The following is a 27,869-nucleotide window of genomic DNA, read 5'->3' as shown; positions in this document are numbered from 1 at the left end:
TGCTTTAAATAAATAAAATAAATTTTTATTTAAATAAATGTACCCAAGTTGAAAATAAGACACCTCTTTCAAATAATCTCATTGACCCCAAAGTTTATCAATGAATAAGCTGCATTTTATAATAGACATTTTGTCAGATGTGATGTAAACAAAGAGGGACCTGTTGTAGCTGCTCCACATATTTTTCATGGTAGCTGTTGCCTCTTCTTCGTGATTTGCTGAGATTGGAAACAGTGTCCTTTCCAATCACCTCTGTGGTGTAGAGGTCATTGAATACGCTGGCCAGCAGATGAGAAATGTCCTGTAGACACATAAAAAGAAACAAAAATATGAAAAATTGCATTTAAAAGATGCTTTCTCTGAAGCATCTTGTAAAAAACAGCTTTGGAATGTTTATTAAAGGTGGCACGTTGGCTCAGTGGTTAACACTGTCACCTCGCCTCACAGCAAGAAGGTCGCTGGTTCAACTCCCGGCTGGGCCAGTTAGCATTTTGTCTGGAGTTTACATGTTCTCTCCGTATTCGTGTGGGTTTCCTCTGGGTGTTCCGGTTTCCACCACAGTCCAAAGACATGCGCTATACAGTAGGTAAATTTGGTTAACTAAATTGGCCGTAGTACTGTATGAGTGTATGGACGTTTCATAGTACTGGGTTGTGGCTGGAAGGGCATGCACTGCATAAAACATATGCCGGAATAGTTGGCGGTTCATAAATGAGGGACTAAGCTGAAGGAAAATGAATGAATGAATGAATGACATTAAATGTACAGTTGAATTGAAAATGTTGCTAAATTAAAACAGAGGGATTATAAAATAAACTTTTATTATTGCAGTATTAAAATATTAAAATATTAAAATTTATATAAAAGACCCAGTTTAAAATTATATATTTGCCTGATTCATAATTCTTATATTGATATTTAATATTGTGTGTTATCATCACCCAGATGATTTCTTTTTATTTGTATGTGAGCAATTCCATGCAAATGTCAACCTTGCCAAAAAAAAAATTCAGTTTTCACTAAAATACGGAAACCGTTTCTAAGTTTGTTGTGTAAGCAAGTATTTTACAGTGCTTTAGAAATACTCAATAACGTCTCTGTCAATGTTTTCAAACAATTTTATTTGATTTACCAAAGTCACATGAATGGCAATTTCAAATCAGTCACATCCATAACGCAGGTGTCACATCCATAACGAAGATTTTTCCTCATAAATGCTAAAATGTTAAATAAAATTAAAATCAATCATATTTGTTCTATAGTGAGCCGACTCTTATCCTGTTCATTAGCATTATTTTGGGGGGGTTGAACAGTTTGATTCATAGAATTTCTAAAGGTGTTGTATACTGCAAACTTGCAGACTTTTTTGGTCACATCCATAACGCATGTTCATTTTCATTATTTAAAGTACAAAACATGCTTACAGATTGACATTTTTCTGATCTTATAACTCTGTGGTTAGTTTTTCTGGATAATATAAACAGATGTTTCAATATAATGTTAACATATACTTTTATGTGAATGTATGTTTTGAGTTTTTCCTGCAAATGTCACATCCATAACGCTGGAACATAACGCTCATGTATTATGTTTCGTTATAAGGCACCAGTGAATGTTTTCAGCATGTTACAATAGTTATAAGGCACCAGTAAATGTTTTCAGCATGTTACAATAGTTGTATGCTTTCCTCAGTTAACACCAGTGAAAACTCTGATCTCAAGTTTAGCTGGAAATGGTTTGCGTAACAATATTCTGGAAAACAATGCTGACATCATTTTGGCAGTTTGACAGGTTTACAGTGGAAATGTTTAACACAACTGTTCAGTCTGTAACGTTAGTCATTTTCTTACCTGAGTTGTCTTTGAAGCTGGTGTGTGTCGGTTCATTGACGGTTCTGAACTCTTCAACGTTAGTGTTTTTGGTTTATTTTCATCAGCCATTGTTTTGACGTAAAACTACTTGTCAAAAATGATAACGTTAAACATTTGCGTAATAAAACACGTCTACGGTGATGGTTTATTCAAACGCCCCATAGACATTTTTGTCTAAAAAAAACATTTATATTAAATGACACAATGGAGAAGTTCTCTTTATTACAGTCACCGCCATGTTTGGTTAGGGAGTCACTATAGTAACGGCGCGCCTCTTAAAGGCTCAGCATGCATCCAAGCGATTTAGGACAGAGGCTGTATTTAAAACGTCCACAAAACATAATGTAAACTATTGTGTGTAGAATAATTCAAGTAGAACAATTCTAATATAATAATAATTTCTAGGTCTACCATGTGACATGAAAGACAGCTGATATAAAAAATATTGAAGTTTTAGTGTTTTAGTGTTCAGTTTTTGTGGGATTTTTAGTGATTTATATTATAGTGTTTGTGTGTTTAGTCAATATGATAGGGTTTAGAATGAGTGTTTTATTGATTTATATTAGCCTATTTGTATTATTTTTCATCTTACAGTGCATATTGGTTACACTTTACTGTATTACTTTTTTTTTTACCTTTTTTATTAAGCCAAATTTTAAGTGGTGCATAAAGTTATATCATTAGCATAAGGCATTTTACAATCAGTTTTTAGTAAATAAACGCATTTGCAGTTTTTAATTTATAAATTCTAAAAACCAAAGGGTATAAAGTTGTAAGAAAGTACGCACTTGTCTATAAGTTATCCAAAAATAGCATGCACAGTCACACCTCTGCCTGAAGTTCAGGTATGCTTTGGCAGTTTTGAAGGGTGTAGCTGCCAAGCAAGATGATTTTTCAAAATGCCCATCTTTATAAGCAAAGAGGTTTTGTGTTCTGCACTACTGCGCTCACCTGTGGATTATGACATTTAACTGAGCTCATTGTGGGAATTTTTTTAACCATAGCCAACCTTGGTTTATTGTTTCACGCCCAGATACTGCATTACAAAACAACATTGTTTTCTCTTGCATGATCACTTGCCCTAGACGGGTTGATTGGTCTGATTGTGTTATGGATTTATATCATCAATACAATCTCTCACAATAATTCTCTAATATGTTACACTTAACATCATAAGGGGCAGCTGTGGCCTAATGATTAGAGAGTTAAATGTTTGTAATTCAAAGGTTGCAGGTTTGATTCCCAGTACCGGCGGTTTAAAAAACAGGTCTCTCTAACACCTTTTATACTAATTGATTAATATACAAAACCCTGTATGTGCATATGTGTGTGTGTGTGTGTGTGTGTGTGTGTGTGTGTGTGTGTGTGTGTGTGTGTGTGTGTGTGTGTGTGTGTGTGTGTGCGTGTGTGCATGTGTGTGTGTGCACTGTAAAAAATGCAGGGTTCCACACAATTCATTCATGTTGTCCCAACACAAATCAATTAAGTTAACTTACCACTTTTAACAAATTTATGTGGATTGAACATAAAAAAATAAAGTTGTCCCAATAAAATCTTAAGAATTGTGTTGTTTTGGCTCATTTTAAATAAGTAGTTTGAACAAGTAAAAAAAATAATTTTTTGAGTGTGTGTGTGTGTGTGTGCGCGCGCATGCGTGCGTGTGTGTATGTGTGTGTGTGCGCGCATGTATGTATGAGTGAGAAAGACACACCTGAAAATAACAATAGAGCACCTGACAATACTCACTTCACTTCATTTCACTTCACCGGAGTACTGATGTTAAATTGACAAAACCTCTAAAAACTGAATTATAACCTTCTATTCATGCAAAGTTTCAAATACAGTCTACATTGTACACAACAAACACTACTAAAACACTACAAATAAAGTGTTTGAATAACTTATTACTAAATTGTTGTTTTTGATACATGTTGTATGTTTTTTTTTATGATGATTTGCTTTTTTATTTGGAAATATACACTACCAGTCAAATTCTGGAATAGTAATAATAATAATAATAATAATAATAATTATTATTATTATTATTATTATTATTATTATTATTATTATTATTATTAGAGTGATTTCTGAAGGATCGTGTGACTCTGAAGACTGGAGTAAAGTTACTTTATTATCATTATTCAGCATAGAATAATAGACATAGAACAGACAGTGTATAAATATAACCACATACTTTTTCTGGATTAATTAATTCTTTAATTTTAATTAATTTCTTGTAAACAAATGGATAAATCCCAATGGTTTAAAGAATGGTGGCAAAAATATTTATTAATTTAAAATATTGTATAAACTATTAAATTAAATTATGTTAACGTGCTGCCCCTGTTAATCGTGGTAAAATTCTTATTGTGTATTATTGTTTATTCATTCATTTCCTGTTCAGCTTAGTCCCTTTATTAATCTGAAGTCGCCACAGCGGAATGAACCACCAACTTTTCCAGCATATGTTTTACATACCGGATCCTCTTTCAGCTGCAACCCATCACTGGGAAACTGTATTATTATTATTATTATTATTATTATTATTATTATTGTTGTTGTTGTTATTATTATTAATATTATTGTTATCATTATTATTGTTGTTGTTATCATTATTATCCTTATTGTTATTATTAATATTATTGTTATTATTATTATTATTATTATTATTATTATTATTATTACAAATGCTCAAATTACAAATTTTAATGTACAACATTTGAAGATATACAAAACAAGTGTTGCATAAAAACCAAGTTTTGTTTTGGCATTTACTGTATCGTTCTGTATATGACTGTACTTAAAAGCACATAAAAATCTTGACAGACTGCTTTGCATGCTTTGCAACAACACGCAACCTCTATAGCAGTGAAATGAACACTGTATATTGGCTTACCACAGGTTTTCAATCTGACTTATGTTCTTACACCCCTAGATGATAAGATGTGATTCTGAACAACATTTCAATAGGGGTCAGATTATGAATGCAACTAATATGTATAGCAATTCTGTCTTTGCGGCACATTTTCATAAGATACATTTTGGACAACACTGAAATTAAATCAAAGCAAATCAATCCATTCTGCAAACCACTACGAAGAAGACTTGTTTCATAAACATGATACATCCGATTGATTATAGGGTGGAAACCAATGAGACTTTTCAGGACATCATCATTAGTTGGGAGCAGACTTGATAGACCGGTGTTGCTGTGGTGGGTGGGTGTTGGTGAATTTTCGGTACACTCCTCTGGGTAAGAGGCGGGCTCACACAGTGCATGAAACTGTCCTGACAGTGTGTGTGAATGGTTTGTTTTTACCCAACCCAGTCAGGCTCTTTCTGGGTGTCTTGTCTGCGGGACGTGAAACGTATTTTGCAACTGGGAAATAGCCTAGGCTGCTTCTACTAAAAGAAAAGTAACGGGAATTATGGAACGCAATGGAAATCCCAAGACAATCGGTGAGTTTTGTATTGATGTAATTATAATGAGTAAGAAGTGAACGGATTTGATTTGAAGTATCGGGGTATCAAAACACGCTGATTTCATTTGCTTCTCTTTAGTTTTGAAGGTTAATCGGTTTTATTTAACTGTGAAATACACACGTTAGCCTATGTAAATATGTGCAAAATTATTGCGAAAACTCCTGTGATATGTCCGTGGCATCATTGGAATGGAACATTTTGAGAACTTGAGCATTTCCATGCAAAGACCGCATTGAGAGTTCATTCATAATAAAACCTTATCAAACTTACAAACAAACAAATTTATATTGCTTACAACTTTTTTCGGACACCTTAGCAAATTTCCTCCGCTCAGTTTGGACGCAGGCATGCAGTTGATTAATGTCATGTGAGGATTTAACCAGAAGAAGGCGCGCCATCCCTAGTTTGGGACGTTCGATGACTCGTATCTTTTGAATCGGTTCACTAAAAGATTCAATTAGAGTTTTTGCCTATTTTTACTTATTTATAACTGTTTAGCACCGTTGTCTTTTTGTTAGTGGGATTAACTTCAAGCTAAACTGTTCCATAGTTATTCATTTTCAGCTGATTCAAGTTTATCACGTTAAGTGAGGCATTTTCGAGTCTTGACTCGTTCTGTGAAGGGGCGTATTCCTTCAGGACATTCAGCCAATTAAACCCCGCTTAATGACCTGTACTGGAATACTATTGGTCTGCTGTTGGTCAGCACGCCTGGCTTTTGAAGGGGAGATAATTTAGCAAAAATTTGCCTATATGAGGCGAACGAAATTGAATAATTTGCTTAAACGTTTTGTTCAAAATATTCTTCTACAGGCGAAACTTTTCAAACCTTTGTTTAGCGCTGAATATCAATGTTACAAATTTAAACCTGTATCAGGAAGGATATTTTTGTTTCTTTTAAAGCGGTAAGAGAACATGATAATCGATACAAATGTAACATACGTTTCTCTTGTTAAGATGTCATCGTTTTCTCTAAATACCACAGCGCTCAAGTCATAACATGTCAAACCGTTTTCCTGCGAAATGAGACGTACAGCCAGCGAGTCAAGATTAGTATGGTTTGGATCCCGCCCATAGAAAGAAAGAAACACGCAAACGTCATGGTTTTCTCCTGTCATGGTATTTTTCTAGTTAATGTAAGTCGAATACAGGCTTTCGTGAAGGATTACGACTATGTCTTGTGCTCGTAAACCTCCCAAAAGGACGAAATCAGAGGAATTAATTTATCAGGAGAAGTCCAAGAACGTGTCAAAAGAGAATGGCAAACGCATAGGTGGGTGCAGTTATTGAGTCGGCCGGTTTTACAGTATCACTGTGCTGCTGACTTTCTGTGACACTAGTCTCAAAAGGTAAAGTGTGTACAGATCAAAACATGGCATAGGCTAACTCAGCTGTCGTTTTTTAGTATTGTCAAACCCTATCAATAGAAGATCATTTAAGCAGTGTGAAAAGTTAAAGAGCTGTCTGGCTATTCATAAATGCTGTAAAAAAAGTAAGAGAAGAGCTCACAGTCAATGTTTAAATATTATAAGTAATGTAAAAAGTAAAAGAAAAGCTCACTATCTGTGTAAAAATAAGAAAAGAGCTCACTGAGATTTTATATATCTTGTAAAGAATAAGAAAAGGGTTTACTGTAAACATGTTGTAAATGGTGTAAAATGTAACAACATTTTGTATCCTGATTCCTGACAGTACAGGTTGTACTGATGCACATATAAAAGTCGTAAGTGTAAAATGTAGATGAAAAACAGCTCACTGTCAGTTTACATATTTATTCAACAGTGTAAAATGTAAAATAAAACCTCATTGTCCATTTATAAATGGATTAAAGGGTGTAAAAAGTAAGACGTACTGTAAATGTTGTAAAGAGTGTAGAAAGTAGAGAAGAGCTCTTTGTCCACATATAAATGCTGTAAAAAGTGTAATAAAAATAAGAAAAAGGTTTACCATCATCAACATATTAATGTTGGAAACAGTGTAAAAAGTAAGAGAAAGGTTTACTGTTCACATTTGAATATTGTAAACAGTTACAGTATGTACTACAGTATGTTCATACAGTAACACTTACAGTATGTTCTTAATGTAAAAATTTGCAGAAAATGGCTTACTGATCTTTTATAATGCTGTAAATGATGTTATTAAGTGGTTATTCACTTTTGATAAAATAGTATTAAAAGCAGATGTAGTATTTGAAATAGTGCAGTGTTTGGTTTAAAAAACACACACAGTTTATTGCATAGAGTACATATAGTTTATTGTCTAGAGTCAACCAAATCAGTGGGTGTAGTTCAGTGGCAAATCAGGTTTTGTTTGGTGTAAGAAGTCTCAGTAAAGAGAAGAAGTGATTTAAACACTGCATAGATGTACTAAAGTTAGCATTTGAGGGAAAGACATTCTTGGCTAGATCTTGAGGATTGACCTGTTTTTCTTTTTGTTGTTTTGCTTTATGGTGGTAAATTACATTCCACCAAAATATATCATACTTTATTATTTGTATATTTTTATTATTGTATTTGAAAATATATAGTAGGGTTATGACATTCTATCAAGTAAGAATGGGCAGATATGAGGGTTGACTGACTGGAGTTTAACTGTATGTCTTTCGGCAACCTTTCAATGATGCAACGTTGCAATACAAAGATAAAAATGGAATTAAATTGAATGGAAGAATTTGAAAATAATATCAAAACAGCTACAAAATCATAACAACAACTATCATATATGTGTCCCACTTCTTTGCAATGCCCTAAAACTGAATACATTTCAATTGCTGTTTTCAAATTTTTTAATAATCGCAATAAAGCACCTTCATGTAAATTTAAATAACCTGCATTTGATGCAAAAGAAAATTGAAGCATAGAATTCTGTTATATATTTGCCATTTAAATATGCTTACATGCATAGTAATATTCAAACATATTTATGTAGGGCATGTGTAGTACCTTCAATCAGAGTAGTAGAGCTGCTTGAAGAGAAATAAACTTATAATGGCAACATAATTATGGCTAACATGTTTACACAAGATATGATTTTGAGGGAACAACACCAAAAGCTGTCTGTTAGGTTAAACAAGGATTAAAAATATCAAAAATGGTTCATTAAGTTCTGCAAGATTTTTTTAAGTTGTATTTAGCTTTGAGTGAGGATCAGACTTCGCTATTGTTATTATGAAAACCTCACTTGACTGCAGCAGTCGGGTCAGTGGTGCATCAAGCATCAAATGCAATGCAGCAGCATTATTTATAAAACTATATGATCAATTAGTCAATTACTTTAACAACATATGTGTTTAAGCATAACTTATTAAGCGAAGTTAATCATGTTTAATCTTAATTGTTTTAGTTTATAATTAGTTTATAAGTTAAAAATGTAAGGCAACCATGTAGTTTTTACAGTGAATGTGTCTTGTTTTAATTAAAAAAAATCTAAGAAAACTGACTGACTGATTATAATTCTTTTACCATGTATGTTGGTATTTTCAGTGTAACAGCTGATATATTTAAAAACGCCATCATATTGCATAATATTTAGAGCACAAATAATTTGATGACACTTTTTAACGATTAGAATGTAGCCCTGTAATACTTTTCATTGTCTGTTTAAATCTCATTGCCATTCTTGCCACTATTCTTCTAACCACTAAGTTTTACACATTTGTCAGCAATAACTTTATTTTATCAAATAAAACAATAACTTTAATTCTTTAAAATGTTATCAAACGTTTTGTAATCTTTTACATATTTGAATAAGAACAGGTCAAAGAAAGTATATTGTTAAATTTTAGATTAAAAAATGCCATGCATGTATGAAGATGGAACATTATTTCACTAACATTTTGACTTTTCAATTTGCAACTTTTAAATCAAACACTTTTTTTGCAATTTATTATGCATTTTAAATTGCATTTAAAATGACACCATCTCATTTTTAGCCCCTTCACCCTTAATTCTCATACTGTACAGGACGAGCACCTAATGTTTAATGGAAGAATAGAACACAATCAGGTTTCAAACTTAAGAAAAGATAAGAAGAAGACGACTCTTGGCATATTTTTAGTTGTTACGCACATGTGGAGTTGCATAACTTCTGCAGTCAGCTGTCTTTGACATGACTCACAAACTTGTTATGGTTTTGGAAACATACTGCTGCTCTTGTGCAGATTTTGTTTTTAGAATATGAAATTGCAGAATTCATTCATTCATTTTTCTTCGGCTTAGCCCCTTATTTATCAGAGGTTGCCACGGTGGAATGAACCGCCAACTATTCTGGCATATGTTTTATGCAGTGGATACCCTTCCAGTGCAACCCAGTGCTGGGGAAAAATGCAGAATTTATGAAGCATAATGCCAATTAATCCTAAAATATGTGCAAATTTAAGGGTCAGATTTTCTAAATAGGGCACGTTAGGTATGGAAGTCAACCGTCAATAGCTTAGCTGCTAATATTTTTCTAAATATCTTCTTTTTCCATGTATTGCATATTTCTTTGTCTTTAGTTGTTCAACAATAGCACATCTAAAATCCCACATCTGGCTCTAATTTCATCAAAGATCACAGAAATGAGATATCCGGAGAGTATTTTTTGAACTTAGCGACATCTACACATTTGCATGCTGACTAATTCTGGGTTTTGATTCGAATGTAGAGATGAAAGCTTGATTCCCATATTTTTCCAAATTCTAAATACCCCAGAAACACTAATATCAGTCATCAAAATAAAACTCTAAGTAAACTCTAATTAAACTGTTCTGAATAAACACAGGCAACCATCCCAGCACAGAAAATGTTTTCTGCCCGTCTCAAAGTAGGCAGACGCTCAACTGAAAATCATAAACAGCCTCTGTGGCAAAACAGCTTGTGAAAAAATGTCTGCAATGTTGTGGTTGTGCTCACACCCTTGGATCACAGAAGTTGGAAAATATTCATAATTCAGCTGTTGGGCCAATTAAAGTCGCAGTGCTAGAGTTCAAACAGGTCACATACGTATCACTTTTATGTTTGTCCTAAGATAGCTGGTGGACGAGAGCTTCACATCTCATCGTAATAGTACAGGCATAAACTGCGATATAATTACAACTTCAACCACTCCTGAAGAGGAAATGAAAACATTTTATAGAAGAACTGATCTTGTATTACAACATTGATGTGAATTGACCACACATCACGTACAAACACATACATACAGTGTCTTTGCTTGTTTTATAGATAGAATAATCCTTACATAACTATTTGAAAGTCAGTCCTGAGAATTATATTTATGTCATTATATGTATCAATATATTTGGTGTATTGTAAGGAGTTCATATTGTATATTGATCTTCTTTCAATTCAATGATTAATTATAAATACATGCTCTTTTATTCACTTTTATTTTAATTAGTTATTAAGTACCTCAAGTTAAATTTAATAAAATGTCAAATTTTAAAAAGAAAATATATTTTAATGATCATTTATTTTATTTGTGTTATTTTATTGCAAGCAACAAAAGGGCTTCAGTTGAAATTAATTTTATTTTATTTTAGTTTACCCATATATTTTTTAAAAGTTCTGTTGCAATATTTGAGGACTGATTTTTATTTAAAATTTTACTGATTTTATTTTAGAGCTGTAGGTTTGTGATTTTAACCAAATATTATAAACATTTCTGTTTATGCATGTGGTCAGTATTAGTGACCACAGTATTAGTCAGTATTGTCAGTGTTACTGTACCCAAAAAACAGGACTGTTAGTAAAATATATGGTAGTTTAATGATTTACATGCTCCTTAATGGTTCCAAGTCTGTATTCTGAACAATGTTGGTAACCACCAACTTCCATAATGGGAAAGAATACCATGGAAGTTAACCAGACCCCCTAGTTTTTCCATAAATTATTTTTGTTATTTTTCACCATAAAAATTACTGATTTTGTGGTGGTAATTTCCAGAAATTTGCAGACAATTTTGCAATTAAAAATAAACATATAACTATAATTTTTTTATATATATATATGTCTCTTATTTACCATATTAGGTAGCCAATATGCAATCTGACACAATGAGCGTGACACAAATTATAAAAATAAAGCTTCTTTATTTTGGTAATGTTTTTTTGTTAAGACAAGATTTAAAACAGATCTAAAACGGTAGGATTAAGTCAAAGGAAGGTTGTATAACTCTTATTTTATTCACGATCTTACTTTCTCTTTCTCAGATTTTACTCCCTGGAGTATCTGACATCATATATGTACCTCACTCATGATATGCGTTAGGGATTCCCCTTCCCTTATACACCTAAAACACGGATTGCCGTAAAAATTGTCAGTGGTAGGGAAGCATTTTCTCTCGTCAACAGCAGGGAAAGAGTTAAGCAAAATAATTTATCGATTTGACACACATCATAATAGGATACCAGCCATACATGTTAAGCACAAATAATTGGTTCACGTCCAACAGCCATCATCCTTGAACCAATCTCCATCATTGCAAGCTGCTTGCTTTTCTGTCTATTCCATTGCTCTGTTTGTTAGATGTTTGCTCCAACTTTCTATTACAGTTTGAAGCGTATCAAACCACAAATTTGTTCAAATTTAAATGATTAACAGAAATGGGTCAATGTTATGTATCTTAAATGGATTTACTTATAAAAAATTAGGCCACTTCAAAATTGTTATTATTATTCGATGGATTATCCATTAATATCGGATTATTATTGTTGTTATTGTACTAATACTGTAGGTCTGAGTAAAATGTTCATATTTATTTTTTACTAATAACTTGAAGATAGTTTTTTTTATTAAGTCTTTTTTAAGACTTAAGGCTTTTCAAGTGCTGTAGATAACCTTTATCATACTTCCAGCTCACCCAGCAGGTTTTGACCTTCAGGAAAGCTTAGTAATTTCTGCAAGATCATTTAGCTTTTGTTTAAAGAAAGGTGTGTCCAGGCATTAGCATTACTGCAACCATTTATAACACCTTTTTCAATGAAACTAGAGATGACTCAACATCTATTGATCTATTAGAAACTGTATCTGTATTTTTACTTCCAAAGATACGCTTGATCTCTTAAATTAAGACACTTTGACTAGACTTTGCCCATTTTATGACCTATCTGATGTGTGACATTTGCTTGACCTTTAGGTTTGGATGGAGACCCGGACTTGCAGTTTTTGCTCAGAGGTGGAGACCTGATAAAGGTGAAGTCCAACTCGTGGAAGAAGACCCGCTTTTTCAAACTGAATGAAGACTGCAAGACTATTTATCAGCCATCCAGCAGGGCATTCAGGAGAGAATCCAGCTGTAAGTATCAGCAGTGTTTGAAAGAGGTGGCCAAAAACAGGTTTGGGGTGAATCACGGAGATTCAGATTTTCTGAGATAATATTACATTCAAAATGGGACAAATCATCCTTAAAAGAGCACTTGGGAGTGAGTGAAAATTGAAAAGTGTTGTTAGAAACTTTTTTGGCCACTTAAAAATTCATGGTTTTTGTAATGGTAAAGTGATAGACTTTTTGTTTCTGTGATTGTTTGTGCACAGATTATGCGAGATGATACACAATTGTTAAATGAGTTTTCAATTATCACTTGACGGGTTCAAATGATGTACTGTAATAGTGATTGTCTGGTGGTGCAATGTGAATTGGCCTTACAGTGCCTAAACATCTTTTTTATGTTTGGCATTTTGATGAATACTTGCTGGTGTTTACTAAATAATGATGCCTCAACCCATCAGAGGAAATAAAGAGAAAGCCTGGATAGATGCTGTAAATGTTTGACAATCCTTGGTCTTGAAGTAAATTCTGCAAAAAAGTACTTATGGTGTAAAATGAAAAGAAATTAATGTTAAAAAAGAATAATACTATATAAAGTACTGTATATAAAACAAGAAGGTTTCATTAGATAATGTTAATGTATTTACTAAGAATGAGCAGTATTGTGCTGCATTTATTAATCATAAATAAATCCTAAATAAATAATAAAAAAAAAAATTATTAAAGTCGAAAGGTGTGGTTTTAACATTTGTTAAAGTACTGTGAGTTGACACAAACTAACAATTAACTTTAACTTTATTTTTGACATTAACAAAGATGAGTACTATATTTTTCAGTGCTTGTTAGTTGTTCATGTGTTAACAAATGTATATTAACTAAATGAATAGATCTTTTAAAAATAATAATTCTGCAAAGATGGATTAATTTGATAAGCACCAGTTTTAAAAAATCGTAAAATATAGTGGTTATTTAAAAAAACCCATAAAAAATACTGTTGGGAAATGATCAGTTTTTCACAAACATCAAGCAGCTAAACCTCTTTTCTATTTATAATAAAAAAAACATTTCTTAAGCAACAGATCAGCAGTTTGTTAGCGTTAAATAAGGTTAAATAATAAAAATAATGCCCCACATTGTGTAAAAAGGTGTCTTGAGTTTATTGTATGTGAGGTGCTCTATAAAATGTTTAGTCATATTTTAGTCTATACATATCAAATTTAAAATAGTATTTACTCAATAAATAATACATTCATTCACTGATTCATTTATTCATTTTCCTTAGTCACTTATTTATCAGGGGTTAACATGGGGAGAACTTGTAAACTCCTTACAGAAATGCCAACTGGCCTAGCCAGGACTCAAACAAGTGATCTTCTCACTCTGAGGCAGCAGTGCTAACCACTGAGTATATCAAATAATACATCATACACTAAAAGATTGATTTTGGGATTTAAAAATGAGCATCCAATTTCATTTAAATAAAAAAAAAAAAAAATTATATGTATGTACTAGACATGGGCCGATATAAGATTCTAATGGTATGATAACCTTGCATAAAAAATCACGGTTTCACGGTATTGTGATTACTGCTCTAAAATATACTCTTTTTACATGCGTGGGTAAAAAACAAGAACTTTTTTGCACTTTGAACACAAAGGCTGCATCTGAAATTGCATACTTCCATCCTATACATACAGTACACTAAAAACAGTATGCGAGCTGAGTAGTATGTCCGAATTCATTATTCATTAATTCATCATACTGAGAGTCCAAACACTGAAGAGCAAATCCATCGATGCGCAGCTCTATAGATCCCGAACCATGCAAGCCAGTGGTGACAGCGGCGAAGAAAAAAACTTCACCAAATGGCGAAAGTGAAGAATTAAAAAACCTTGAGAGAAACCTGGTCCAGGATTATGGAAACCTTGGGATCGTCTCGTCGCTGCATAGTCTGAGGGCCTCGGGATGAGTATCCCCAGGTGGAAATAGAGAATAAAGAGAATAATTAGCGTAGCTGCTGTTCATAGTGTATATAAACGAGATGCAGAAACCTGCGTGGGGCACATTCATGTATCATACCGCTAAGTGATGCACTGAGTGTATGCTTTACTAAAAAGATAGGTCTTTAATCTAGTTTTGAATTGGGAGAGTGTGTCTGAGCCTCGGACATTATCGGGAAGTTTAGGAGCCATAAATGAGAAGGCTCGACCTCATTTACTTGACTTTGCTATTCTAGGTACTACCAGAAGCCCTGAGTTTTGAGATCTTAAAGAGCGGGTTGGATTGTAGCGAGACAGAAGGTTGGTTAGATAAACAGATTATTTAAAGCTTTATAGGAAGGGAGCAATATTTTAAATTCAATACGAAACTTAACAGGCAGCCAGTGTAACGAGGATAAAATTGGGGTGATATGATCATATTTTCTAGACCTGGTAAGAACTCTGGCAGCTGCATTTTGTACATTTTGTACAACCAGCAAACAGAGCATTACAGTAATCCAGTCTAGAAGTCATAAAAGCATGGGCTAGGTTTTCTGCATCTGAGATGCATAGCATAATTCGTAACTTAGCGATATTTCTCAGATGAAAGAAAGCAGTTTTTGTGACATGGGATATATGATTTTTAAAAGTTAAATTACTGTCTAATATGCCACCCAGACCTTTTATAGTAGAGCAAACACTAACTCTGTATCCCTCTAATTGCAGGTTGAGTTATGAGATTTGCTGTGTACAGGATTTAGGCCCAATAAGTAATAATTCAGGTTTAGTTGACATATGCAAGAAGAACTTCAGATTCTGAAGTGCGCAGTTACAAAAACACATTTAGATTTATTTACAATTTAAAATGACTTCTTTAGATATCTTTTCTGCTGGAGATACTGTTGTCCTAAAAAAACAACAAAAAAACGTAAAAAAAATCTAACATATACTGTATACCGTAAAATTTGACGTTGACTCTCCAAACTGCGGTATACCTTGAAAATGGTTATCGTCCCATACCTAATATGTACACACACGCATGCACGCACACATACACACACATACACACACATACACACACACACTTTTTTTTCTTTTTTAAACATTTCCCTAATGATGTTTAACAAAGCAAGGAAATTTTCACAATATGTCTGATAATTTTTTTTTCTTCTGGAGAAAGTTGGATTTGTTTTATTTTGGCTAGAATAAAAGCAGTTTTGAACTTTTAAAAAAACATTTTAAGGATTAAGCTTTTAACTTTTTTGATAGTCTACAGAACAAGCCATCGTTATACAATAACTTGCCTAATTACCCTAACCTGCCTAGTTAACCTTATTAACCTAGTTAAGCCTTTAAAACCTTTAAAGTCACTTTAAGCTGAATACAACTGTCTTGAAAAATATCTGGTAAAATATTATTTGCTGTCATCATCGTGCATGGCAAAAATAAAATAAATCAGTTATTTATTAATTACTGTTTTAAAATAAAACAGTTTTGTATACCATTATGTTATATATGAAAACAAATACATTATTATATAGGAGTTACTTTCTCCTAAAGTTACTTTCTACTCTGTAATGCAATAACCTTGTTTAATTTCCTGACAATAAATGACCTCATGCTGAGATCCACATGCCTCACATCAAATATCCCTCCTGTAACCTCATCTTTATTGTGCCTGGAGCTGTAAATAGAGAGCCAGACCTTGGTTTCAACCAGCTGAGAAAGGTTTTAGGTTGGATGGAAAGGAAACATCTGATCAGAAAAATGACCAGAAAGGAAGGGGATGAATTTTGGTGGTGATCTAAAATTCTTTTTGCACATGTAGTCTATAAAACCCTCTGCTCTTCATAGTTTCCTGCCTGATTTCTCCTGAGCAAAGGCCTCAGATCAGGCCTCATTATCTGTGGTCTGCCAGACTTTGTCGTTTTTTGTGGGTGTGTGTTTGTGTGTGTCTGTGTGTGTAAGAGAAAACAAGGATCAAACACAAATCACAAGGATTGAAGTGAAAACACCAGATATCAGCAGGGAAACCCTCTGGTCCTGCTCACATGATATTTTCACCCATTAGCATTGTGTTTTGACAGGCGTTTTACTCCCATTGGCCAGGAATGATGATTAGATGGATTACACATGCGGTTAAGGCGTTTCGGCCTCTTTTATGTTTTCAAAACAATGACATCCAATGATGACTGAATGCTTGGGAAAGTATTAAACTCCTCAAAATGACAAAGATCCTCTTTGGTTTAAAAAAATAGAGCTACTTTAGCTTAAGTAACAATTCACACCATTTACTACTGGCTTATTACATGTAAGATATTGTTTATTAGCACTTATAAAGTATGTTCTTATTTTACATCCCTAATCCTGCCCAATACTAAATCCAACCTTACTATTTGTTAACTATTGATAAGCAGTTAATTAGTTTATTGAGCTAAAGGTCTTAGTTAATGGTTTGTTGATAGTGTGACTTGTACAAGAAAAAATAAAGTGTGACCAAATGAGTATTAGAAGATGACACACTAATGGTTCCTAGCATTTAGTTTACTCCCATAGTTAAAGTTTTAAATATGAGAAGACAAGAGAGGGTCATGTTTTTAGGCACAGGATGTGAGGTTTTTATTATCTTTAAGTGATGGTGCCAAGTTTATCTCAAGCTAATGGGATTTGGAGGGGTGGGAAAGTAACCGAGGGGTGGGAAAGTAACCGAAGGAAACTGAGGAAACGTAGCCGATTGTTTTTTATCAAACACTAGTGCTGATGCAGACCATAAAAGTGTCTAGAAATGAGACGATGAGCATGTTTATCTCGTAAACCCTGTTGGAGAGTTAACAACATCTTGCTGGGGTGAGCAGGGCACAGGTTAACATGGGTTTAGTTGTAACACACATGGATTGAACATTTCCCACACATGCATAACAGTAATTTAACATAACAAAAGACATGCATAATACTAGCATAAAGGAACGGTCTGTATTTTCTTTATCAACGCTATACATTAACTATATTTTAAACATTTATTTGTCCATAGCATAAGTATGGAGAAAGTAAATTTTCCATGTTTTATTTCAGTGTTTATTTAAAATGAGACAAATCTGCTAATATTTGAATCTCTGTTATTTAAAAGTTTAGAGAGCTTTTAATTAGCAGAAAAATATAATTATGCGGGGGAAAAACACTGTTATTACATATTATTACATTATTTCTTATTATTTTATTATTATTTATTACAACCCCAAATCAGAAAAAGTTGGCAAAGTATGGAAAACACAAATAAAAAGGTGATTTCAAAATTGACTTCAGAAATTGCAGATATTGCAGCAAACGTTATTTAATGTGTTTCTCATGATTTTTATATTTTTTTTTTATAATTTTGAATTAGTATTGCATTTTTAGTTTTTACAACGCATCTCATAAAAGTTGGAACAGTAAACCACTTACCACTTTGTAATGTTGTCATTTCTTTTCACAACACTTAAAAGACGTTTAGGGACCCAAGTGATGAAGTGTTTCTTCCTGCAAACAAGTATTAAGGTGGGGAACAGTTTGAGGTCTTCATTTTCACATTTTGCGCTTGCAAATGCGCCACACATTCTCTATTAGAGACAGGTCGGGACTACAGGCAGGCCAGTCAAGTACCTGTATCTTGTAAAAAACAAGTCACAGTAAATTTGGAAATCATTTACTTTCTTTTTTATTTGCATTGTTCATACTGTCACAACTGGGGTTGTATTACAACTATGCTATTCTAGGACATCAGTAATGTAACTTTTGTGAATATCTGTATTCTTCATCTATCTTGATTTCTTTTTCATTCATTCATTTTCTTTTCGACTTAGTTCCTTTCTTAATCAGGGGTCACCACAGCGGAATGAACCTCCAACTTATCGGATGCCCGCCCTGCCGCAACCCAGCACTGGCAAACACCCATACACACTTGCATTCAACACACATACACTACGGCCAATTTAGCTTATTCAATTCACCTATACCGCATGTCTTTGGACTGTGGGGGAAACCGGAGCACCCGGAGTTAACCCACACCAACACAGGGAGAACATGCAAACTCCACACAGAAATGCCAACTGAAACAGTTATTTTAAATACATTTTTTGTTTAAAAAAGTTCAATATCTATAATAATCAAAAAATGTTATTGAGTTCTAAATTAGCATATTATGACATGATTCTGAAGTAAAATGTGAACACAGGAATAAATTACACATTAAAGTACATTTAAATAGGAATCAGTTATTTTATACTGCAATACTAATTTACACTATTGCTGAGTTACTGTTTATCCAAGCTTAGAGACAAAAAAGTTAATTAATACATGTTCAAAGTAATATATGTAAAGTTATAAATGTTCAGTTTTAATGTCTAGTTCTTCACTGACAATTATTGTAGCTGAGACCTGATCTTTCTCCTCACTGAGTGTAGATACAGTGAAAGCTAGCACCTAACAGGATGTGGTTTATCAATCATATGTATCAAAGGATGAGGCATGAGCGCAGAAGAAATTAACAATGCTCTTTGAAAGTGAAACTTTTTCTGTATCATCACAGGGCTTGCCATCACCCACCAACCCAAATGTGGGTAGATTTCAACTGCGGCAGGTTAGACAGCTGCTCTCACTAGCCACTTTGGCAGATTAAATATCATTTATTTATTTATTTTTTTTATTGGTGTTTAACAAGACAATACATACACAACATAGGAAAAATTACAGTTTGTCTTATTTTTCTTATTTTCCCACTATCCCCTCAAAATAAAATAAATTAAATTTATGAATTATAAACAAACATATTCTCTGAAAGAAAAAACATAATAATAATAAATTAAAAATTAAATAAAAAATAAAAGAAATTCTTAAAAAAATATTAATGATAAATGAGCAAGTTTACGATAAGAGCAAAAATAAAAAATAAATAAATAAATAAAATCGAAAAAAAGTTCACATTAAGGAGTCAATATTTTCTCTTTCCAATTATTTGCTGTGTATTAGATCTGATATCAACTGAACAGGGTAAGCCTTTGATATGGTCTAACACAGGGTTCCAGGTCTTGTAAAAAGATTTGAGAGATCCTGCGAGTGAACATCTTAATTTCTCAAGTATTATGTAACTAAAGATTTCTCGGATCCACATGTCATGTGATGGAGGAATCACCTGTTTCCAATTGATAAGAATGGCTCGTCTAGCTAAAAGAGTAGAAAAAGCAATAACTTAGCGAGATGCAACAGTTAAGTCACCTCTTTCTGAAATACCAAAAAGGGCTGTCAAGGTTTTAGGGTCTAGATTTATGTGAAAAGATTTATTAAGTGTGTCAAACATACTGGACCAGAAATTTTTCAATTGGGGGCAACTCCAGAACATATGGAGATGATTGGCAGGAGACTGCTTACAACGATGACAGGGATCACTTCTATCAGGGAAAAATTTGGCTAATTTGGCATTGGTTAAATGAGCTCCATGGAGCACCTTACACTGCATTAGGCCATGTCTGGCGCATATAGAAGAGGAGTGGACCGTCTTTAAAATATCCTCCCATTGTTCTTCCGTAATATCAACACCAAGGTAATTTTCCCAAGATTCTTTGAGAGAAACTATTGGATTGTCATTTAGTGTACTTATTAAATTATAAATTGCTGATATTAAATGTTTCTGACCCGTATCTAAACTGAAAAAATAGTCAAGATGGTGTTCAGGAGGGCGGTTAGGAAAGTGGGGAAATTTCTTAACAAACTGTCTGACCTGAAAGAGATTAAATATAATTTTTAATTTATTATTAAGCTCTCTTAAAAGTCACGCGAATTAAAAGCTATTTGCAATGCAACCGCAACACTATATGAAACCACAACTCCCATGAGTAATCACTGCAACCCAGTATTTGCTTGTGTGTGCTTGGGAAGTTTCACACAACATGCAAAATTAAAACGACTGAGCAAGGAACTCCATGTCTCTTTTGCTTGAGTTATTTGAACTTGCGTGGGAGACACTATTGTATTCAAGATTCAAAGTGTTTATTGTCATCTGCACAGTAAGAAACCTGTTCCCTGTACATTGAAATTCTTATTTTGCCATCCAAAATAATGTCAATAATATACAAAGAGGGTTTCTAAATACATAAATGTGTAAATGTTAAAAACTGTTGGCAAACTCATCATGCATTTTGCAACATTCACATTAATATTTAGCAATAATTTGGTTTCCAGCCACTGTGCTGAGTTTTCCAAAGTTACTAGCCACTTTATATTTTCACTAGATAGAATCAGACAAGCAGACTTCAGAATTAGACCAACCATAATGTGTCCTTAGTATCTGTCTGCTTGTTTGTGTGGAATTTAAAGGATGTTAGTCTTGCCTTTAACTCTGTTCACATGAGATTGGGTGTTATTCAAATATTTCTTCTACAGGCTCCACATTTGCCTTTGTGTGCATCTTAAAACTGCAAATTACCTTCAGCTGTGCTTTTTCAGGCACAAACAATGAACAAAATAGGGTGGGAAACTTTTTTGGAAGTTTATTTTTGTCATTGAGTGGATAATAAAAGAGATTCCTAGCACTTGGTATTTGTCATACACCATCGAGGTACAAAGACATTAAATACTGTAAGTTAAAAAACTTGATAATTGGATTAAAGGGAATCTATTGTGCCACTTTTTACAAGATGTAAAATACGTCTCTGATGTCCCCCTCTGAACACCCCACAAATACTGATTTGATCCAAAATGTGCCATTTTGGTGACTGTTGCTTTAAATTCAAATGAGATTGTGCTCCTTTCAAAAGAGGGCGAAGCTACAAATGCCTATGCATCAGCATAATGGCAGATTCAAGACATTGTTTTCTCTGTGAAACAATGAAAATGTCAGAAGAAGGTAATCTATGGAGACTATGCTGTTCATTTGTACATTCTAAAATGTACATCCTAACTTCTTACTCAAGGCTGTTTATGCTAATAAGGGAGAGATTGTCACTAATGGGTGGGGCTTTCCCTCTCTGATGACACATTTATGAAATGTGATTATAAAGAATAGAATTTATTAATTTCTATCATTAAAGCTGGGCTATATTCACAAATTGTTGCCACACAACTGTGTCTGAACCCCTTCTAAAAGTGATTTTTGCATAATAGGTCCCTTTTAATTAAAATGCTCTTTTCTGATTGCTACAAAATTAGTACGGTTTATTTGAAGAAGTATGAATGCTAACATCAAAACCTTAGTGCAAATCAAACAAGCACAAAAACAAAAAACTGGTCCAGTGCAAGTTAAATATGAACTCAACAAAGGCATTTACTTAAAAAAAAAAAACTAAACAAATCATAAACAAACTAACCATTGTTTCATATAGGTTATGTTACAAGATGTTACTGTAAAAAAGGACAGAATGCTCAAGTAAACCTGTTTTTACCCCATTATAGTGGCATTGTTGCCCATTACACAGGGTAAAAAGTGCTAGGTTTCACACAATTGATTTGTTTTAGGATAACATGAAGGAATTAAGTTAATTTATTAGTTTTTACAAATTTAAGGGGATTAAACATAAAACAATTAAGTTGCCCCCGCCCCCCGCCACCCCAAAATTTTGTTGTTTCAGCTCATTTTAAATAAGTAGTTTGAACATTTTTTAAAATGCAGTTCTGCTGAGAGACTATAAATGTTTCTTTTTGTTGCAGACCTTTATTTTATTGTGTATATTAAGGATTCTTTCCAATACTTGCAAAGTTTCATTACAAAATATACATTACTAATAAATTATATTTTTTTACATTGTTACCTTTGAAAAAAAAATTCAATTACAAACATGTTAATAAAAGTAACTTTGTTAAAGTTTTAACAAATTAATGAAGTTGAAGTCAAAGGCCACGGTCCCACCAAACAATGCAATAATTATAAACACAAGGAAAACATCCATGAATACTCAGCTACGTTTTCTCATGGTATGAGTTATATACAGTACATATTCATAAAAAGTGGCTTTTGCTCCAGTTGTCTGAATACACACAAACCATCACTGATCTGATTCTTCACTGTCAGCCGTCTATTGTGCCTAATTGTTTTATTTGGGATCATACATTAATCGGAACAGAGATTTCTACATTTCTTACATGAACAGTAAATTGAAGCACTACTGTATATAAAAGTATGTATATATTACATTATACTTTATATATATTTAAAGGAATAGAGTTCATTTTGTCCCGTACAATGTTCTGTTTGTTTAACATTGGGAGTGTGATCATAATGTGCAGCTGTGTTTGCCAAGCATATTCAATAACTCTCAATGAGTATGAGGTTATCAGTGTCTTATCACTGTCTGGTGTGATGCCAGCTGTTAGTCTGTTCATTCAGCAGTGCTTTGCCAAGATTTCTTGATTGAGAAATCCAGATTATTCAAGAGCCTCTTGAGTTGTGAAAAAGTCAGACTCACTTTCAGTTCATGAAGTGTCAAAAGTCTACAGTTAAAAAAAATAACAGTTAAACTTGTTTAAACTACTTATTTAAAATGAGCTGAAACAACACAATTCTTGAGATTTCATTGGGACAACGTAATTTTTTTATGTTCATTCCACATAAATTTGTTAAAAGTCTTAAGTTAACTTAATGGTTTTGAGTTGGGACAACATAAATGAATTGTGTGGAACCCTGCATTTTTTACAGTGTAGATATAATGTTTTTTTTATTTTATTATTTTTGGCGTTTGTTTTGTTGTAGTGTAAATTACTTTTCTGTGTCCAGATGTCCATCACAGGTGTGCAATATTTATTAAATATGATATCATATTTATTTTTTTAAAGTTTGAATGATGTGCTAGATGACATGTTTAAAATTGTTGCAATACTAGTTTGCAATACTCAAACAGTGCAAACCTTTTCACTGTGATACAGCTTATTAGAATGCATAAAGCAGAACAAACAAATAAAGAAACAAAAAACAAATAAAAAACAGGGAAACATGCATAGTCTTTAGGCTAAAATGAACAATTTTATTGCATTGAAATGTACATAATAAATTCAAGTAAAATAAATTTATTAGTCCAAGCTATAAATCCTACAATCTTGTACTGAGTACTAATATAAAATTTACTTTATTTATTTTTATTCTCTCTTGAACTAAATTGTTTAAAATTTGTTTCCCTCGTAGTATTTATTTTATAACAGACTCATTTTAATCATTAAAAGACCCTATAACTGAAGTTATGAAAACAAAACATCCCTGTGTAAGGTATTGTGTATGGTTATGTTTAGAAGATGATCTACAGTTGTTAAATACAGTAATATCACACGAGTAATATGCACAATCTCAAATGGGATTTGATTGTAACTAGTAGTTAACCAAACAAAAATGTAGTATTGAGTGGTTTATACACAACAATATTGTCAGTTTTTTGTTGTTGTTTTGCCAATGAAAATAGATAAAAAAACAACAACATTTGTGCACATCAGAGCAACAATAGTGCTAATTATTTTAATGTATTGATTCAATCTGCTTTTCTATTAATCAATTGACCCAATCAATGATTCAGTGATCAATTCAAAAAGACAGTTTCTGTATTTGGTTCATTTCTAAATGAGTCAGGCATTTTGAACGAATGAAGAATCTTTAATGTTACCACCTACTGGTGGTCTTAGAGTTTTTTTTCTTTTTTAAATACTTCCCAAATGATGTTTAACAGAGCAAGGACATTTTCACAGTATGTCTGATATAATATTTTTTCTTCCGGAAAAAGTCTTATTTGTTTTATTTTGGCTAGAATAAAAGCAGATTTTATTTTTTTAAAAACTTTTTTAAATTATTAGCCCCTTTATACTATATATTTTTTCAATAGTCTACAGAACAAACCATCATTATACAATAACTTGCCTAATTACCATAACCTGCCTAGTTAACCTAATTAACCTAGTTAAGCTTTTATATGTCACTTTAAGCTGTATAGAAGTGTCTTAAAAAATTTGAATTAGTTATTAGTTAAAATTAGTCATTAGAACTGAGTTTTTTACACTATTATGTTTAGAAATTTGTTAAAAAAAAATCTTCTCTCCATTAACAGAAATTAGGGGAAAAATAAACAGGGGGCTATTAATTCAGGGGGGCTAATAATTCTGACCTCAACTGTATATTTTATATCTCATCGACAGGCCTACAGCAGCCAAGATACCAGCAGAAAAGCACATTCCCCAAATACTTCTTATTTTATCATTATAAAAAAATTCACTGAATATATGAAAATATTATTTGTTTTTGGCAATATCACATTGCCATATTAAGATTCAACATTATGTGTAAAACAGCTAGTTGAGACTGAGTATTAATGAAGTATGTCTTGCCTCTTTGACAGTTGAACTTGCGGACATTGATTCAGTGCGTCTCGGCCGTGAGTCTGAAGGACTGCAGAAATACACAGACTCCTTTATTGAGGATCGCTGCTTCTCCATCATCTTCAAAAGTAAACGAAAAAACCTGGACCTGATCGCCTCTTCTGATGATGAAGCCAATCGTTGGGTCAACAGCCTGGAGAAGGTCATCAACCGCCTACATAAACTCAATCGCCAACAGAACAGCGAGCAGTATCCTTGACCATCCATCTTTCTCAATTCCCTACAAAAAAAATTTCTGTTTTTAACATCCACCACAGTGTAATTGAGGTAAAATATCAGTTTTAAAGTGTTCTCTGAAAGATTAAAGGAAAATAGACTCATTTTACAACTCCCCTAGAGTTAAACAGTTGAGTTTTACCATTTGTGAATCCATAGCTCATATTCAGTTTTGTCGAGAGTACTTTTAGCTTAGCTTAGCATAGATCATTGAATCAGATTAGACCATTAGCTTCTCACTCAAAAATGGCCGAAGTATTTCTATAATTTTCCTATTTAGAACTTCACTTTTATCTAGTAAGATTATGTACAAAATACCAACGGATTATGAAAGGTTGCCTTTTTTTAGGCTGATTTGGGAAGTAACTGTACTCTCCTTCTGCCATAATAATCAAGGAACTTTGCTGCCATAGCTGCACCAGGCATGATGATATTACACAGCACCTGAAAATAGTTCCCAGCTGCAAATCTAGGTCCTTCACTAATGTCTCCTTTGTTGCAAAGTATACTGGTTTTATTGACGGAAGTTAGATGATTTTCATGTGCTTTGTAATAACATTGAGCCTGTTGCAATGTTGGTTTGTCATCAATAATTATCAAAACGTTTTGGAGATTTTTTGAGTGAGATGCTAATGGTCTAATCTGATTTAGTGACGTATGCTATGCTAAGCTAAAAATGCCCGAGCTAGACCCAGAGATCGGCTGAATGGATTTAAAAATAGTAAAACTCAACCGTTTAACTCTAGGGGACTTGTAAAAATGTAACCACTCTAAAGAAGTGGAGTGTTCCTTTAATGCAACACATACTTGAGTATTCAATCCTTACATCCAATAAAAAGCTGGATCTATGAATGCATGCGCAAGGCAGACAAGAACGCAGACAACAAAATGTCCTTGAAGGAGTTGAAGCATTTCCTGCGCCAAATCAATATTGAGGTGAACGACAGTTACGCCGAGACGCTGTTCAGGGTGAGTAGGAATTTGTTTTTCATTTTAGTTTGAACAGCTAGTTTATAGTGTTGTTCTTTTTTAAAGGGGAGATGAATGTTTTTTTTTTGAGTTTCACTCATAATGTTATCAATACTGTTACATCAAAAAACATCATGATTGAGCTGTGCTGTTTTAACTGAGTGTGTATCACATCTTGTATCATCGTCAAAACACGTGGTTTAAATGGGTGTGGTTGATTGTAGACTCCAAACAGAAGTAAATGCCCCCTGGTTTGAACTGACTGACAGTTTGCATATTTAAAACTTTTCAAATTCCCACATGATAAGTTTGTGCTCCTAATGTAAACTTCTACATGTATGTTTGGCACCCTACATCATTCAAAAAAGGACACTGGTGTGATACAGTACATGCTCAGTACATGTAAAAAGATCTGTCGTAACAGACTAAGCAATAGTGAACATGTAATAAAAAAGCCACTCACATCTTATAGCTGGCACATTGTTGTCTTGTAGTTTTAATCTTTCAAAAAAAATCCAGCATTGGTTTGTGTCCTGTTTGTAAACAAATCTGTGGTGAAATGAAATGATCAAATGACCAAACGTAACAGAGAGTGATGTAGAAGAGAACACTGTAAAAAATGCAGGTTTCCACACAGGGTTCCAGTTAATCTAACACTTTTAACAAATTTATGTCAATTGGACATAAAAAATGTAGTCGTCCCAATGAAATCTCAAGAATTGTGTTGTTTCAGCTCATTTTAAATAAATAAAATGAACAAGCATTCAATTTTGAACAAGCAAAAACAGCTGATCCTTATCGCTAATCATAAGCTCTCCTTTCAGATCATTCTAAAACTACTGTGAATATCCTGCCCTAAATGTCATTCCATATCTTCGTTTTTGAACCCCCCCCCCCCCCCCCCCCCCTCTATACTTCTCTTCTCCCTCCTCTCCTTTCCATGATCGGGCAACACGGTGGCTCATTGGCTAGCGCTGCTGCCTTACAGCAAGAGGGCCATAGGTTCAAGTTCTAATTGAGCCAGTCGGCTCTCCCTGCTCTGAGTTTGCATGTTCTCCCCGTGTTTGCGTAGGTTTTCCCCAGGTCCTCCGGTTTTCTTCCACAGTCTAAAAACATGCACATAAATATATCGTAATAACAGTCACAAGCACTTAACACATTCACATTGAATCAATCAGCTCCATCATATTAGGGCTCATCTATATCCGAGCTCAGGGTTCTCTCCCTGCTATCATAGTTGAGCATTATCTAAGTGTGAACTCTTGAAATATTTTTTGAGTGAAGTATACCTCCTTCTGAGAGGTTAGCTGCACTTGTTAGAGCAATAAGAAAATGAAGAACATTAGGTCATTGCTATATGTTTCATTTTATTAGCAGGGTTTCCGCGAGGTCCTAAATGTCTTAATTTTCACAAACAAAATGTTAGGCTTTAAAAAGTCTTAAATTCACTGAAATATTGTGTTGTGTGTCTTAAATAATTTTTTACAGGTATTAATTTTCCTCTGCCCATGAAAAGCCTAACAATCAAGCCAACATCCCTCAAATCACCAACAATTCATCTTAATAAAACTTTTTTTTAAATATTTAAATTTATATTTAAGTTTTTTATTGCAAAGAGATACAATTTACAATAGCTGTTAGAAATATTTTACAGCAATCTCTGCAAATGAATTCCCTAATGAATTTCCCCAGTGAAAGGAAACTAAACTTAAACTAAAAGCAT

The 27,869-nt window shown here is 33.3% G+C and overlaps 2 protein-coding genes across 2 annotated transcripts in view; one reads left to right on the top strand and one right to left on the bottom strand.

Annotated features, from left to right (window-relative positions):
* Positions 1-2,046, bottom strand: part of dlec1 (DLEC1 cilia and flagella associated protein) — a 36,511-nt gene extending 34,465 nt beyond the window's left edge. The window contains exons 1-2 of the mRNA XM_056450549.1: positions 1,851-2,046; positions 161-301 (exon numbers count right to left, since the gene is read on the bottom strand). Of these exons, the coding sequence (XP_056306524.1) occupies positions 161-301; positions 1,851-1,940 (231 nt within the window). The 5' untranslated portion in view covers positions 1,941-2,046. The remainder of the gene's footprint in view (positions 1-160; positions 302-1,850) is intronic.
* Positions 2,047-6,372: 4,326 nt separating this feature from the next.
* Positions 6,373-27,869, top strand: part of plcd1a (phospholipase C, delta 1a) — a 46,262-nt gene continuing 24,765 nt past the window's right edge. The window contains exons 1-4 of the mRNA XM_056450961.1: positions 6,373-6,627; positions 12,471-12,629; positions 24,922-25,150; positions 26,017-26,146. Coding sequence (XP_056306936.1) covers positions 6,528-6,627; positions 12,471-12,629; positions 24,922-25,150; positions 26,017-26,146 — 618 coding nt within the window. The 5' untranslated portion in view covers positions 6,373-6,527. The remainder of the gene's footprint in view (positions 6,628-12,470; positions 12,630-24,921; positions 25,151-26,016; positions 26,147-27,869) is intronic.

This window comes from Danio aesculapii, chromosome 24 (assembly GCF_903798145.1).
Source record: "Danio aesculapii chromosome 24, fDanAes4.1, whole genome shotgun sequence".
Classification (NCBI taxonomy): domain Eukaryota; kingdom Metazoa; phylum Chordata; class Actinopteri; order Cypriniformes; family Danionidae; genus Danio; species Danio aesculapii.
The sequence above is the reverse complement of the archived record's forward strand: the minus strand, read 5'-3'. Positions and strand labels throughout refer to the sequence as shown.